This window comes from Xenopus tropicalis, chromosome 8 (genome assembly GCF_000004195.4).
Source record: "Xenopus tropicalis strain Nigerian chromosome 8, UCB_Xtro_10.0, whole genome shotgun sequence".
Taxonomy (NCBI): Eukaryota; Metazoa; Chordata; class Amphibia; order Anura; family Pipidae; genus Xenopus; species Xenopus tropicalis.
This window is the reverse complement of record NC_030684.2, coordinates 28,941,495-28,957,992: the sequence shown is the minus strand read 5'-3', so window position 1 is coordinate 28,957,992 and position 16,498 is coordinate 28,941,495. Positions and strand designations below refer to the sequence as shown.

The following is a 16,498-nucleotide window of genomic DNA, read 5'->3' as shown; positions in this document are numbered from 1 at the left end:
TATGACACACAAAAAGCCCAGGTTCTTACAAGATACTAACCGCCACACCCAGTTAGTTTGATTACAGAAATGGCCGAATATTCCTTTTTTGCATAACTTTATAAATGTGCATGTTAAAGTGCTTACATGTTATTTGCCATGTTAGAGGTATATTTCATACCTCTAACGTCTCAACAGCTTATCTAGTGATCAAAAATGTTGGATTTTTTTTGGCTCAGTGACTTATACCCAATTGGATTTACAGCCCCTCCCCCCATTACAAAATTAAGGGAAGTTTGTTGGATTTTGCCAAAAAAAAATGATTTTCTACAAATCATCTCTTAGTCTAACGACATTATCATTAACAGTAATTGTTTTGGTTTGGCCTCCACAAAAACAGTAATTTTATTGCTTAGGTTTCCACAGAAACAGTAATTGTTTTGGTTGACTTGTTTCCCTTTCCTTTCCCTTTTTACTCCCTGAAAAATGTCCTGCACACTCCCATGAACAAACGTTGCTGTTCATTAATAGATATCATGGGGCCAGGAGGAATGCAGAGAGGGTCAACTAGGATTTTAGAAGTAAGGCCTAACACTAAAATGTAATATGCAAACTTGAGCCTTTATTTGCCTGTCCCCTATACGCCTCATTCAGTGTAGGAATAGGGTGTCCGGGGCCAACTGTCAGTGGCACCTCAGGGGGTGAGACGCAGCCTGGGTTGGCAGGGCCCACCAGGTTTTTCCCAGTGTTCCGCTGGCCCAGTCCAACCCTTCCTACATCAGGTCCCTGTTCTTGCATTGATATCTACAATGAGCACCAGATTTTTCATCCAGTAATCAGTGCACAGCACAGGGGGGCACAAGTTCTGGTAGAATGTGCACTTCAGGGTGTGTTCTTCTCCTCCTTAGTGCTATTTAGTTGTAATATTGGTGTGTAGGTGCCATCTTAGTGCATTGTGCCTGAGCTTTCAGAAGGAGCCAGTACTAGTGAGTAGCAAAATTTTTCACCAGGCATGGATTCACAGTGAATCTCCGCATTTCGCCATTGGCGGATTCTTTCCGGAAAACGGTGTGCGTAAAAAAAGGAATTTTGTCACACATGCCTCATTTTTTTTTACGCGTCATCATTTTTTTGCATCACCACTTTAAAGTTTCAAAATTTTTTTTTTGAAGCGAAACCGGACAGATTCGCTCATCGCTAGCCAGTGCTACACATTAGTACTGCTTTCAGGTAACCTATTGATTCTCCTACTCCTGTGTAACTGGAGGAGTCCCAAGCCAGACTTGGATTTCTTACTATTGAGTGCTATTCTGATACCTACTGGGAGCTGCTATATTGCTCCCTTCCCATTGATCTGCCACATGGCTGTGGCACCCTGGGAAATGAAGAATATGGCTAGCTCCATGTGAAAATTTCAAAATTAAATATAAAAAAATCAGTTTGTGTTTTTGAAAAACGGATTTCAATGCAGGATTCTGCTGGAGAAGTGCTATTAACTGATGCGTTTTGAAATAATCATGTTTTCCAAGCTTCTCAACAACTCATATGTTTTGTTCAAACCTAATGCAATTATTTATTGTTCTCTTATTCGTCCAAATCCAAAAATTATGGATTTGGTACATCCCTATTTCTGTCAAAGAACTGATGCACAGATTTGGCTCATCATATGTTGTTGATGTCCCTTCGCGTAGCACAGGGGACTTTTGGCGGACCACCCCCTCCACAACCAAAAGCTAATAGTCTTTTTAATGGAAAAAATTATGCAACTACAAGGGAAAATAGACCTCAAGACAATAACCCATAGCCTGAAGACACTCCCTTTTGGTTGTTGAGTTTCTGGAACTTACCCATAGTGATGACGGGATCTGTCCCGGCAAAAAATTCACGCAACGCATTTGTCGCACGATTTTTTGTTGCACATGTCTTTTTTGTCGCACAATTCTATTTTTTGTCACCCATGTATTTTTTGACGCGACCATGCCCTTTTTTGACGTGCGACAAAATAAATTTCCATGCGATAAATTTTTCCGTGGCAAATTTTTCCGGAACTTTTGCGAAACAATTTGCCAATGGTGAAATGCGGAAATTCGCTGCAAATCCATGCCTGGTGAACAAAATTCGCTCATCACTAATTACCCATGTTACTACTTATTTTAACAGCCTAGGCTTCATCCTGCAATAGTTCTTTCATCACTAGTAAACTGACTCCCTACCTTCAAAGCTTATACACTACCATCTTAATATAAACTGCCACCTTAATATTACTTTGTCTAGTTATATATTAAAGGATTCATGGATTTTTATTGTACAAAGCCTTGAAACTGTCAGTGTCTTCAGGTGTGCAAGTTCTCAAAAAAGAACAGTATAGGACAAGAATCATTTTATGTAGGCCTTCCTTTACCGTCATAGGTAGTGATGAGCGAATCTATCCTGATTCGCTTCGCCATGAAATTCGCGAAACAGCAAGAAAATTCGTGAAATGGCTAAAAATTCATGAAACGTATTTCTTGCACAATTTTTTTTTGTTGCCCAAATTCCATGCAATGAATTTTTACGCTGCAAATTTTAATGGAAGTTTCGCAAAACAATTCGCCAAGGTGAAATGTGGAAATACGCTGCGAATCCATGCCTGCCGAAAAAATTCGCTCATCACTAGTCATAGGCTCGGATGTTGCAAACGCAAATCACTCATAAATCTTGTGAAGTAGGAATAATGAAAGCAGTAGTTTCATTGCTAATTGGCCCTTTTGTGTTAATAACAAAGGGGAAAAGGTATTAAAAAAATGAAACCCACTTACTACACATTTATTCCATCATTTCAGCGATTGATCATTAGAAGCTGTTAAGATTGACGACACACAATTCCTGACTAATACAGATTTCCTGATGTTTTATGAAATTATAAAGGCAAGCCATACTGAAAAACAATAGTTACCTATTTATTTAGTAAATTGTATTTTTATTGATTTTGTATTCTCTGGACCTGAGGTTTCCCATTACTAAATATTTTCTATACCCATCAAAATTCAATTATGTTTTTTTTCTTCTTGTACACCTTTAGCAGAATATAATCTCCTGCCATTCCTAATCTAGGTATAGCGCTATATATCTTTTATTTTCTGTAATCTGTGTCCTTCATATGTTCTAAACTCAATACATGCGTCTTATTGTGCCTGGAAAATTCTAATTAATGTTGTTATTATTCTAAACATTTCCAGAGGAGAGACTTGAATACATGTAGAAGAAAGACTTTCCCTTCCAGATCAGGTCAGGTCACGTACCGACCTTGTATTCCTGAAGTATAGTGTGATTCACCTGCAGGTTGATTGCGTTCTTCACAATTCGCACTTACTGTTAGGTTAATATAGCTTTGGCATTTCGATGTGTAAATTGAATGGATATACAATGTTTTCCGATTATCCATAAAGAAAAGAATGTCATGGTTGACAAGGTAGATAGAGAAAGACGTATTGACTCTATTTGAAATCATCCAGCTGATCCTTTAAAGAAAATCCATTAAAGTTATGCTTGTAATTGAATCGGTCATAATTTATTTACATGCAAAACATTACAGTCCATAAGTCTACTGTTTTTTTAAAATCGGTTTTAGAAAAGAATATTACATTTTAAGTGTTAACTTTTAGTCATATTCTAAGACAATTTGCAATTGGTCTTCATTTGTTTTACTTTTTCTCTCTTCAGTCTGGAATTCAGCAGCTATCTGGTTGCTAGGTTTCAATTTACCTTAGCAACGAGAGAATTATTTTAATGAGAGACTGATAGAGGTATGGGATCCCTTATCCGGAAAACCCATTATCCAGAAAGCTTCGAATTATGGAAAGCCTGTCTCCCATAGACTCCATTTTAATCAAATAATTTAGAATTTTAAAAATGATTTTCTTTTTTCCTGTAATAATAAAACAGTACCTTGTAATTGTTCCCAACTAAGATATAAATAATCCTTATTGGATGCAAAACAATCCTATTGCGTTTAATTAATGTTTTATTGATTTTTTAGTAGACTTAAGGTATGGAGATCCAAATTACAGAAAGATCCCTTATCCAGAATACCCTTGGTCCCGAGCATTCTGGATAACAGGTCCTATACCTGTATATGAAAAGTAGGCAAGGACTAGAAAAAAGTTATAATAAAATTGTAGCCTCATAGAGAAATAGTTTTCTGGTTGGTGGATTTTTCAGTTTTAGTTTAAGTTTTCCAGTGGTTTTTTTTGGGTGGTTTAAGGGTAATTAATTAAGGGAATTTTTGAAGCCAAAAAAATTACTTACAAAAATTGTTAGCACTTGTAGGCAGGGCCGCCATCACTAATCATGGAGCAATTATTATCCCACTCATATTAGGGGCTGCCTTGGTGGCTGATTCTGTTAATGCCTATAAGAGGGGCCTGGATGAATTCTTGAACAAGCATAGTATCCAAGGCTATTGTGATACCGAAATCTACAGTTAGTGTCGATGTTGGTATATATGGTATATGTATGCGAGTGTATAGATTGGTCAGTATGGGTCTGTATGTGAGTGGATAGATAGGTCAGTATGGGTCTGTATGTGAGTGGATAGATAGGTCAGTATGAGTCTGTATGTGAGTGGATAGATGGGTCAGTGTGGGTCTGTATGTGAGTGGATAGATAGGTCAGTATGAGTCTGTATGTGAGTGGATAGATGGGTCAGTGTGGGTCTGTATGTGAGTGGATAGATAGGTTAGTATGTTTCTGTATGTGAGTGGATAGATAGGTCAGTATGGGTCTGTATGTGAGTGGATAGATAGGTCAGTATGGGTCTGTATGTGAGTGTATAGATAGGTCAGTATGGGTCTGTATGTGAGTGGATAGATAGGTCAGTGTGGGTCTGTATGTGAGTGGATAGATAGGTCAGTATGGGTCTGTATGTGAGTGTATAGATAGGTCAGTATGGGTCTGTATGTGAGTGGATAGATAGGTCAGTATGGGTCTGTATGTGAGTGGATAGATAGGTCAGTATGAGTCTGTATGTGAGTGGATAGATGGGTCAGTGTGGGTCTGTATGTGAGTGGATAGATAGGTTAGTATGTTTCTGTATGTGAGTGGATAGATAGGTCAGTATGGGTCTGTATGTGAGTGGATAGATGGGTCAGTGTGGGTCTGTATGTGAGTGGATAGATAGGTCAGTATGGGTCTGTATGTGAGTGGATAGATAGGTCAGTATGGGTCTGTATGTGAGTGTATAGATAGGTCAGTATGGGTCTGTATGTGAGTGGATAGATAGGTCAGTATGGGTCTGTATGTGAGTGGATAGATAGGTCAGTATGAGTCTGTATGTGAGTGGATAGATAGGTCAGTATGGGTCTGTATGTGAGTGGATAGATAGGTCAGTATGGGTCTGTATGTGAGTGTATAGATAGGTCAGTATGGGTCTGTATGTGAGTGGATAGATAGGTCAGTATGGGTCTGTATGTGAGTGGATAGATAGGTCAGTATGAGTCTGTATGTGAGTGGATAGATAGGTCAGTGTGGGTCTGTATGTGAGTGGATAGATAGGTCAGTGTGGGTCTGTATGTGAGTGTATATATAGGTCAGTATGGGTCTGTATGTGAGTGGATAGATAGGTCAGTATGGGTCTGTATGTGAGTGGATGGATAGGTCAGTATGAGTCTGTATGTGAGTGGATAGATAGGTCAGTATGGGTCTGTATGTGAGTGGATAGATAGGTCAGTATGGGTCTGTATGTGAGTGTATAGATAGGTCAGTATGGGTCTGTATGTGAGTGGATAGATAGGTCAGTATGGGTCTGTATGTGAGTGGATAGATAGGTCAGTATGAGTCTGTATGTGAGTGGATAGATAGGTCAGTATGGGTCTGTATGTGAGTGGATAGATAGGTCAGTATGGGTCTGTATGTGAGTGTATAGATAGGTCAGTATGGGTCTGTATGTGAGTGGATAGATAGGTCAGTATGGGTCTGTATGTGAGTGGATAGATAGGTCAGTATGAGTCTGTATGTGAGTGGATAGATAGGTCAGTGTGGGTCTGTATGTGAGTGGATAGATAGGTCAGTGTGGGTCTGTATGTGAGTGTATATATAGGTCAGTATGGGTCTGTATGTGAGTGGATAGATAGGTCAGTATGGGTCTGTATGTGAGTGGATAGATAGGTCAGTATGGGTCTGTATGTGAGTATATAGATAGGTCAGTATGGGTCTGTATGTGAGTGTATATATAGGTCAGTTTGGGTCTGTATGTGAGTGGATAGATAGGTCAGTATGGGTCTGTATGTGAGTGGATGGATAGGTCAGTATGGGTCTGTATGTGAGTGGATAGATAGGTCAGTATGGGTCTGTATGTGAGTGTATAGATAGGTCGGTATGGGTCTGTATGTGAGTGTATAGATAGGTCAGTGTGGGTCTGTATGTGAGTGGATAGATAGGTCAGTATGGGTCTGTATGTGAGTATATAGATAGGTCAGTATGGGTCTGTATGTGAGTGTATAGATAGGTCAGTATGGGTCTGTATGTGAGTGGATAGATAGGTCAGTATGGGTCTGTATGTGAGTGTATATATAGGTCAGTATGGGTCTGTATGTGAGTGTATAGATAGGTCAGTATGGGTCTGTATGTGAGTGTATATATAGGTCAGTATGGGTCTGTATGTGAGTGGATAGATAGGTCAGTATGAGTCTGTATGTGAGTGGATAGATAGGTCAGTATGGGTCTGTATGTGAGTGGATAGATAGGTCAGTATGGGTCTGTATGTGAGTGGATAGATAGGTCAGTATGGGTCTGTATGTGAGTATATAGATAGGTCAGTATGGGTCTGTATGTGAGTGGATAGATAGGTCAGTATGGGTCTGTATGTGAGTGGATAGATAGGTCAGTATGGGTCTGTATGTGAGTGGATAGATAGGTCAGTGTGGGTCTGTATGTGAGTGGATAGATAGGTCAGTGTGGGTCTGTATGTGAGTGGATAGATAGGTCAGTATGGGTCTGTATGTGAGTGGATAGATAGGTCAGTGTGGGTCTGTATGTGAGTGGATAGATAGGTCAGTGTGGGTCTGTATGTGAGTGGATAGATAGGTCAGTATGGGTCTGTATGTGAGTGTATAGATTGGTAAGTATAGGCTGTGTGTGCTGGGTTTACATGATGGACTCTGGCCTTTTTTCAACCCTATGTAACTATGTAGCTATGTAACTTCTTACATGCTTAGTTTTTATTCTTCTTTAATCTAGAAACATTGCATAGTAAAACATGTTTAATTACATTAAAACAAAGCCAATACCGCAGAATTTGTGTTTTTGGTATCTTTTTAATATTGATTGTTAAAGGTACTTTTCTATAATATTTATTGTTGGGACTTTTAACACAGGACAATAACCTTTTAAATTATTTTTCAAATAGGCATTTGAGTCGCATGGAAACAGTTGCTGATTATGTACAAAGCAGACTGAAGAAGGACGTATGTTACAAGAGATGCATCAAGAACCATGGGGTCCATTCAACGCTGTCCATGACCAAAGTGCTGAAATGCTTATTAGAAGTGTCTTTACTCTTTGTGAATGGGTTTCCAAGTAGATCTTCATAGAAAATACAGTTCACTAGAGATTCTGGTACCAGCAGTTATTTGCTGAATGTCAAGCTGTTACTGTATATAGATGTTTTTAAATAAAATGCTTTTAAATTATGATAGAGTCTGACTCAATAGAACAGAGTTTTCAAGCAGGTTAAAACTATTAACATTTATAAATTAGGGAATGTACTTGCAGAAGCCAATTTATATAAAAAATATAAAACAAGCCAAAAACTGAATCTGATTTTTACTTCATTATGGACCTATACAGGTATGGGATCCCTTATCTGGAAACCCATTATCCAGAAAGTTCCAAATTACGGAAAGGCCCATCCCTCATAGACTCCATTATAAGAAAGTAATTCTAATTTTTAAAAATGATTTCCTTTTTCTCTGTAATAATAAAACAGTACCTGTACTTGATCCCAACTAAGATATAATTACCCCTTATTGGGGGCAGAACAGCCCTATTGGGTTTATTTAATGGTTAAATGATTCCCTTTTCTCTGTAATAATAAAACAGTACCTGTACTTGATCCCAACTAAAATATAATTACCCCTTATTGGGGGCAGAACAGCCCTATTGGGTTTATTTAATGGTTAAATGATTCCCTTTTCTCTGTAATAATAAAACAGTACCTGTACTTGATCCCAACTAAGATATAATTACCCCTTATTGGGGCAGAACAGCCCTATTGGGTTTATTTAATGGTTAAATGATTCCCTTTTCTCTGTAATAATAAAACAGTACCTGTACTTGATCCCAACTAAGATATAATTACCCCTTATTGGGGGCAGAACAGCCCTATTGGGTTTATTTAATGGTTAAATGATTCCCTTTTCTCTGTAATAATAAAACAGTACCTGTACTTGATCCCAACTAAGGTATAATTACCCCTTATTGGGGGCAGAACAATTCTTTTGGGTTTATTCAATATTTAATTGAATTTTAGCAGACTTAAGTTATAGAGATCCAAATTACAGAAAACCCCAGGTCCTGAGCATTTTGGATAACAGGTCCCATACCTGTATCAGGAAAGAGATGGTTCTTATAGCAGAACCCCATTTACTTTTTGCATCTATGTGAGAATGTAAAAGTTGATCCCAGACAAGTTCCCAATAGAAATAAAAGGGTGGCTGAAGCCTAGCAAAGCTCTGATGCCTGTGTGAATATAGAATGTCATTGTTAAAATGGGCGAGGGCAGCTGCATTCATGGATTACAAATACTTCAATGTAAACTGTTGCTTAGCCTCATAGTATTTCTTTCTTCCCTTCTATTGAACAGTTAATTACTTTATTTCACCTCAGTTTATGTTCGAAACATGTACAGTCCGGGTGTTAACGTTTTGGAACTTTAATGGATTTCAGACATTGAACCATAAGTGTTCTATGGTGCGGAAAATCACTCCCACGCACATATTTTGCCTGTACTGCAATTTAAGATAAAGCGCTTTTTCCATATTTTATACAGTGAAAAGGAATGGCCATTAGGTAATGCATCTTTTTGAAGGCAGAGGCATACTCAAAGCACAACTTTGCCCACAGATATTGTATACATTTTTTGAATCTCTTTTCAAGATGGAATTTAAATTGTCTCACTTGTTGCTAGGGCCATTCAACTGAGAAGCTGCAAAAAACATAAATAATAAACAATAAAAAAATACTTTTTTTTTTTTAAATTAAGTTAAAACTAAAATTGCCCATGTTGGCTCCTGAAGCTTTATATTGAAACCACCTGGCATTGCCGGTTTTGTCTGATCTTTACCAAAGTCTAGGGAAGGTGTTTCCACCTTGGTGTGACATTAGCCGGTGTGGTTCATTTTCAGGGTAACTTTTTATAAGTAAAATAGCCTATTAGCAACTTTTCAACTGGTCTTCATTTTTTTTTTATAGTTTTTGCCTTCCTCTTACAACTCTTTCCAATTTTGGGGTGGCAGCCAAAAAACTATTGCTCTGTGAGGCTACAATTTTATTGTTATTGTTGTTTTTTGTTACTTATCTTTACATTTAGGCCCCTATTCATATCCCTGTCTCTCTTTCAAAACAATGGTAGGTTATACTGAACTCTAGCAATCACATAACCGCTGAAATTTCAAATAGGAGAGTAGCTGAAAACAAAGCTAAATAATTCAAAAACCGCAAATACAAAATGACGACCAATTGAAAATTGTCACAGAATAGTATTCTCTACATCAGTGTTTTTCAACCTTTTTTGGGCAAAGGCACACTTGTTTCATGAAAAAAATCACGAGGCACACCACCATTAGAAAATGTTAAAAAATTTAACTCTGTGCCCAGCAGCAGTGCCCCCCTAGTACACTGGTGCCCAGCAGCAGTGCCCCCCTAGTACATTGGTGCCTAGCAGCAGTGCCCCCCTAGTACATTGGTGCCAAGAGCAGTGCCCCCCTAGTACATTGGTGCCCAGCAGCAGTGCCCCCCTAGTACATTGGTGCCAAGAGCAGTGCCCCCCTAGTACATTGGTGCCCAGCAGCAGTGCCCCCCAGTACATTGGTGCCAAGAGCCAGCCCCCCTAGTACATTGGTGCCCAGCAGCAGTGCCCCCATAAGTCAGTGTGCCCCGTGGCCCCCCCTAATACATTGGTGCCCAGCAGCATTTTACTTCTGCTCTTCGGCGGCTTCAGCAGCATCTTCCCCTCACGCGCGCCGCCTCTGCACTTCTGCCTACACGCGACCGCACACAGGCCCTTTTATAACGTTGCGCCCCGTGCGTACTGACACACGGGGCGCAACCAATGACAGGGCCCGGGTTTTATTAAAGGGGGCCCGAGCTACTAAGAAAAACTGTAGCACCGCCGGGCCCCCTTTGAAAGTAAAAATTGCGGCGCTGCCTACGGCACACCAGTCAACATCTCACAGCACACTAGTGTGCCACGGAACAGCGGTTGAAAAACGCTGCTCTACATCATACTAAAAGTGAATTTAAACTTTAACAACTCCTTTAAGATGGACATATAGGGGCTAATAAAATCTGCCAATTTTGCCCTTTCAGACTGAGTTGGCATCTTATTATAGTTATGGGAGATAGCTCTTAGTACAAGTTGATCCAGGGACTGGTCCGATTGCCATCTTGGAGTCAGGAAGGATTTTTTTCCCCTCTGCGGCAAATTAGAGAGGTTTCAGATGGGTTTTTTGCCTCCTCTGGATCAACTAGCAGTTAGGCAGGTTATATATAGGCATTATGGTTGAACGTGATGGACGTATGTCTTTTTTCAACCCAACTTACTATGTTACTATGTTATTGGGCAATATATTGTGGCAGCTAGTGATGAGCGAATTTTTTTGCCAGGCATGGATTTGTGGCGAATTTCGAAAATTCGATGCAGAAAAATTTCGTAGCATGGAAACTTGTTTTGTTGCGCGTCAAATTGGGCGTGGGCACGTAAGAAAGGCGTGGTCGAGTCAAATTGGGCGTGGTCGCAAAAAAAAAAGGGCGGACGACAATCAAATAGACGCGGGCGAAAAAAAAAAATAGACGTAGGCCACAAAAAAATCATGCGACAAATGCGTTTTGCATATTTTTCACTGTTTCGCAAATTTTATGGCGAAGCAAAATGGGATCGATTCGCTTATCACTAGTGGCAGCCAATAGGCCTACCCAACTGATATCTGGCTGAAGATTGGCAAGCTATCAAAGGAGCGGGTTAGATTTTCCCATCAGATCAAAGACCACATCTGTGCATTGATGTTGCCCTTGTCCCAATGCCCTACATTAGCAGCAATTAATAATTATGATCCAAAAATTGGCTAGAGAGCAAGGTCGCCGAACGAGCAGATCTTCACATGTATGGCCACCATTAGTACACCACTTTTTACATCAAATAAATATTTCATGGCATTTCAGTGTTTAAAGAGATATGCCACATCTTTCAGTGTTTAACGAGATATGCCACATCTTTGATCTTGGAATTTAGCAGTCTAAGTCTGCCTGTTTACTGGCTCTTACCAAAAGGAATCTTTGCTGATAGGTATCAACCACCAACTTACCCTGCACCTCCCACCCCTATGTTATAAAACATTTTTACTTTGTAATTGAAAGGATTTTCCTTTAATTACTAACTGGTAATGGAGAAAGCAATTGCAAATTGCACAGGGAGCCATTTAGATTTCTTGCATGATGTAAACCTGAGATCTGTCTCTACTGTGAATCACAAATGTTCAGCTTATGGTTTAATTGCTTTTAACCACTCAACACTGTCACATAATTTGTTGTGGATAATACTTAGCCACATTTAATTACGAGCTGAAAAGTTTGCACTTAACTGAACTGACAATTTCACACAAAGATGTCACAGAGGAGGTCAATACTGCACAATGAAAATAAAGCTCTGGTGGAGGATTCAGTGCTTTATAGCCATCAGAGATTTGATAGGATCAAAAATGTGGCATGAGGTTAGTGTTATCCTGACTATTGTGGCTTCCATTAATCCTTCTACATATGCCAAACAACATGGCAAACATTATTACTATGATTGGGATTCAAACGCATTCCAGTTCAAGCACCACCACCTTTACAGGCAAACCTTAAAACCTTCAAATATATATAATTCGCAGTAACCAATAAGACCCTTCCGCTTATGTACATAATAGCTGTTACCATAGAGACTCAACAAGAAATATCAAAGGCTATTTGAGATACAAATAGCACTGGCGTATAGCAATCTTTAAACTACAGATTAATACTTTAACTTAATACATACTCCATCTCCACCTCACATCCCAATGACATGCCAAGACTGTAGCACCCTACCTACCGTTTCAATTACCGGAAATATTAAAGTTCTACCAGAACCCATAACCCTGATAACAGCACAACTGGATGGTGGAGGACAGGTGGAGACCTTTATTAGTCAGTCCATAACAGAAAATAAATTAACATTTGAATGAAACACAGAATTCATAACTTGCTTCTAAACTTCAGTCAGTTCATCCTTACCTTCAGTAGGCTGCCATCTTCCACCTTGTGCCCACATCAAGATTATCGAGTTATATATATATAGAGTTCTATAAAGTTCTATAGAGTTCTATAAAATCCTTTTGTTAATTACATAAGAACTTGGAAGAAATTGGAACGAATTCAAAATGTAACATATTCTTGGTCATTCCTTGATGAATTGAAGAATTCTACCCAAAGGTAGATCCAAAAACCTCTGGAAGCTGCGCTGCTGTAGAGCTCTCCCACTGCGGTTGGGAAACATTTTTAAATCTTTGCTCTCAATTGCTAACGTTCCACTATTCTACTCTTCATCTATCATAATAAGCAGTGCAAACTTTTCACAAAAATTGTTCATCATAATATCTCCACTGCCTTATTCACTGAGTATTGGTGAAATTCCCACCTACTGTAGCTGCCTACATGTGCAGGGCCAGTTCTGCTACAAGGCAAGGTAAGAGCTTTTCTTTAGGCAAAGCCCCCTTACAGGTAACATTAAGTATATTTTAGTTCAGGAGAGCACAATAGCCCTCTCTATTTGGGATGCACCAGAATTCATTTTGGGATTTGGTGGAAATCTCAAATCTGAAAATAGGCTTTGGCTTTGGTCCATGGTCCAGTTTTCAGCCAAATCTTTTTGTTGAGCATTCAGCATTTGAGCGAATCAAAAATGAGGGATTTGATTGTCGTGGCAACCATCCTAGAGGGAAAACATGCTTATTTGCTTTTTCCATTGTTGAACCCAACTCAATATATGTATATATTTATATGTGTGTATGTTTGTTTGTCTGTGTTTATATATTTCTATTTTGTTTGCATCTCTCAATGCCTTTGAATCATGCAGTTTGGTCTCCTTGGCAACTGTGTGGTTATGTGTGTGTCCCTAGATGGCTCTAGGAGATAGAATTCTCATTTACTCTGTAATGTAACAAAAACCAGATACTAGGTTCTCACATGGTCCCTAGCGATGCAAAGCTCTCTTTTGTATATTACCCACATGAATTTCTCAAACTTGGTGTACTTACTCTATAATGTATTGGTATTCTGGTAAATGCTTAATATTTTGATATAATTTTTTTATGAATGCCCCGGACCTGGGGTCTTCCGAATAAGGGTCTTTTTGTATTTTGGATCTCCATACTTGACTCCAAATACCATTTAAACATTAAATAAACTCAGTAGGATTGTTTTGCCTCCAATAAGCATTAATTACATCTTAGTTGGAATGAAGTTTATGGTATTGTTTTATTATTACAAAGAAAAAGCTATTTTTTTCAACTTTCTGAAAATAGATAAAGAGATAATCATTTGTAAAAATTTTAATTTTTTGCTTACAATAGAGTCTGTAAATCAGAGCTTTTTAGATAATGAATCCTATACCTGTAATGAATCTGAACCCTGTATGTCATAAAAGTACACCATTGGCAATGTATGATATTCGGTGTGTGTATGGTGGCTCAAAGAGCCTACCAATATCACAGAAGGCTGCGGATATCAGTTGACTCGTCAAACAGTCAGGTTAAAAGATTTTAATTGAGCGCCATTGAAGGCCCCCAAGCAAAATCTACGTTTAGGGCTGAATCGCCAGGTGGAGGTAGAATTTCTATTGTTTCTACCTCTATATCTGACGATTCAGCCCTGAACATCAGTGGCACGAAAGACTGGAATTGCTATGTGTGTGGCCTCCTTAAAAGTGAGGTAGGTACATTAGGCTGATAATTTATTTGCTGTCCAAGAAATTCTTAGCTGAATGATGGTCATGATGTTTCCTTAGATAATGAGTAATGGGTAGTGATGAGCGAATCTGTTCCATTTCGCTTTGCCGAAAAATTCGTGAAGCTTTCAAAAGATCCGCGAAACGGCGAAAATGTCGTGCAGCAAAAAAAAATGTCGTCCGCGGCTATTCTTTTGTCGCCCGCGGCTATTATTTTGTCGCCCGCAGCTATTATTTTGTCACCCGCGGCTACTATTTTGTCGCACGGCTATTCTTTTGTCGCACGGCTATTCTTTTGTCGCCCGCGGCTATTCTTTTGTCGCCCGCGGCTATTATTTTGTCATGCGGCTATTCTTTTGATGCCCGCGACTATTCTTTTCTTATGCTGGCGACAATTTTGTGACATGCGGCTAATTTTTCCGCGGCAAATTTTTTCATCCATTTCAATCGGCCAATGGCGAAACGCGGAAATTCGCCGCGAATCCATGCCTGGCGAAACATTTCGCCCATCACTAGTAATGGGGTGGCCCTGACCAAAGGTTGGACCTCCAGTAGGAGATTGAACTGGAAAAGTATGACGACCACAGGCCAAGGGATTGGAATTATACTTTATGTAATGTTTATCACAAGAATTACACCACCATGTTTTGCAATGAGAAGTTTGCAAGAGCAATTGGGAGCTTAGCCAACGTTATGTTAAAACTTTGGTACGGACTCTGGGAATTGTACTATACCTGCCAACCGGACATTCTTGATTTATTAATTCATGGTACTTGTCTAAAAGTGGGTTGGGTTTTAGATACATTGGAACAGGTCACAGCATCAAAATGGACAGGGTGTTTGCCAGTCAGTTCTACATGTGGAAGCCTGTACAGGTATGGGATCCCTTATCCGGAAACCCGTTATCCAGAAAGTTCAGAATTACAGAAAGGCTGTCTCTCATAGACTACATTATAAGTAAATAATTCTAGTTTTTAAAATTGATTTCCCTTTTCTCTGTAATAATAAAACAGTACCTTGTACTTGATCCCAACTAAGATATAATTACCCCTTATTGGGGCAGAACAGCCCTATTGGGTTTATTTAATGGTTAAATGATTCCCTTTTCTCTGTAATAATAAAACAGTACCTGTACTTGATCCCAACTAAGATATAATTACCCCTTATTGGGGGCAGAACAGCCCTATTGGGTTTATTTAATGGTTAAATGATTCCCTTTTCTCTGTAATAATAAAACAGTACCTGTACTTGATCCCAACTAAGATATAATTCATCCTTATTGGAGGCAAAACAATCCTATTGGGTTTATTCCATATTTAAATGATTTTTGGTAGACTTAAGTTATGGAGATCCAAATTATGGAAAGATCCCTTATCCGGAAAACCCCAGGTCCCATACCTGTACTACCTTTACTACTTCAAATCCAGTGTTTTGAGTAAAATGTGCTCGTGTTTTCTTGTTAATGACAGCTAATGATGAGCAGTCCTTTGTCAGCATTCACAGGGAGGATGGGTAGAAGCAGGGCATTTTACAGTCAAGTGCTGAATACATGAAAGATGATTTTCTTTGCCGCCAGAAACCAATGTGAAAAATGCATACGAGTTTAAAAAAAATGGGAGACTGATTAAGACCTTGACTGCAAACCCATTCCTGCAAAGATGCTTTGTATGGATATTAAAAAGATTCTGCCAGATTTATAACAGTCATGAATGAAAAACAATAAGCAATTCAGATAATCAAAAGCATTTCCCAACTGCGCCTTTTACTGTTTGGCAGAAACTACTATTTGTACTAACCCTGTCACTGCTGCTCATGGCGTGTAATATGAAAGAGATGGGAAATATTGGGCAATCTATTCGTTGGCCAAATGGTCAAAAAAACAAGAACAAGGTTAATGAAATTATGTTAAAAACATTGTTCTAATTCCCAATTTAGGACAAAAAAAAAAAGAAATTGTTTTCTCAGTTTAGAATAATTTCACTAAGGGTTTTCAGACTTCCTCATGATAAACAAAAGAGAATGAATATGGCTGTATGTGTAGATTGGCTTGTATACTTTATTTTTACAGCCTAATATGAATGTAGGTATATCTTTATTTTTAAAGCGCTACTTACTGTATATACCCAGCGCTGTACAGTAGAATAGATTAATACAATAAAATAATAATAGATAGATACAAAGTATAACAATAAATACAAATAAATACAAGGTACGGTTTCAATAAGTTAAGAGTCAAAGAGACAAGAGGATGGAGGTCCCTGCCCCGTAGAGCTTACAATCTAAATGGGAGGGTAACTTACA

At 38.8% G+C, this 16,498-nt stretch overlaps 1 protein-coding gene across 3 annotated transcripts in view; it reads left to right on the top strand.

Annotated features, from left to right (window-relative positions):
* Positions 1-7,646, top strand: part of adgrd2 (adhesion G protein-coupled receptor D2) — a 91,696-nt gene extending 84,050 nt beyond the window's left edge. For 2 of the 3 annotated variants that reach the window (XM_031891609.1, XM_012953022.2), the window contains exons 26-27: positions 3,198-3,246; positions 7,364-7,646. In XM_031891609.1, coding sequence (XP_031747469.1) covers positions 3,198-3,220 — 23 coding nt within the window. In that variant the 3' untranslated portion in view covers positions 3,221-3,246; positions 7,364-7,646. The remainder of the gene's footprint in view (positions 1-3,197; positions 3,247-7,363) is intronic. The other variant, XM_031891608.1, reaches the window with a different exon arrangement.
* The last annotated feature ends 8,852 nt before the right edge of the window (positions 7,647-16,498 follow it).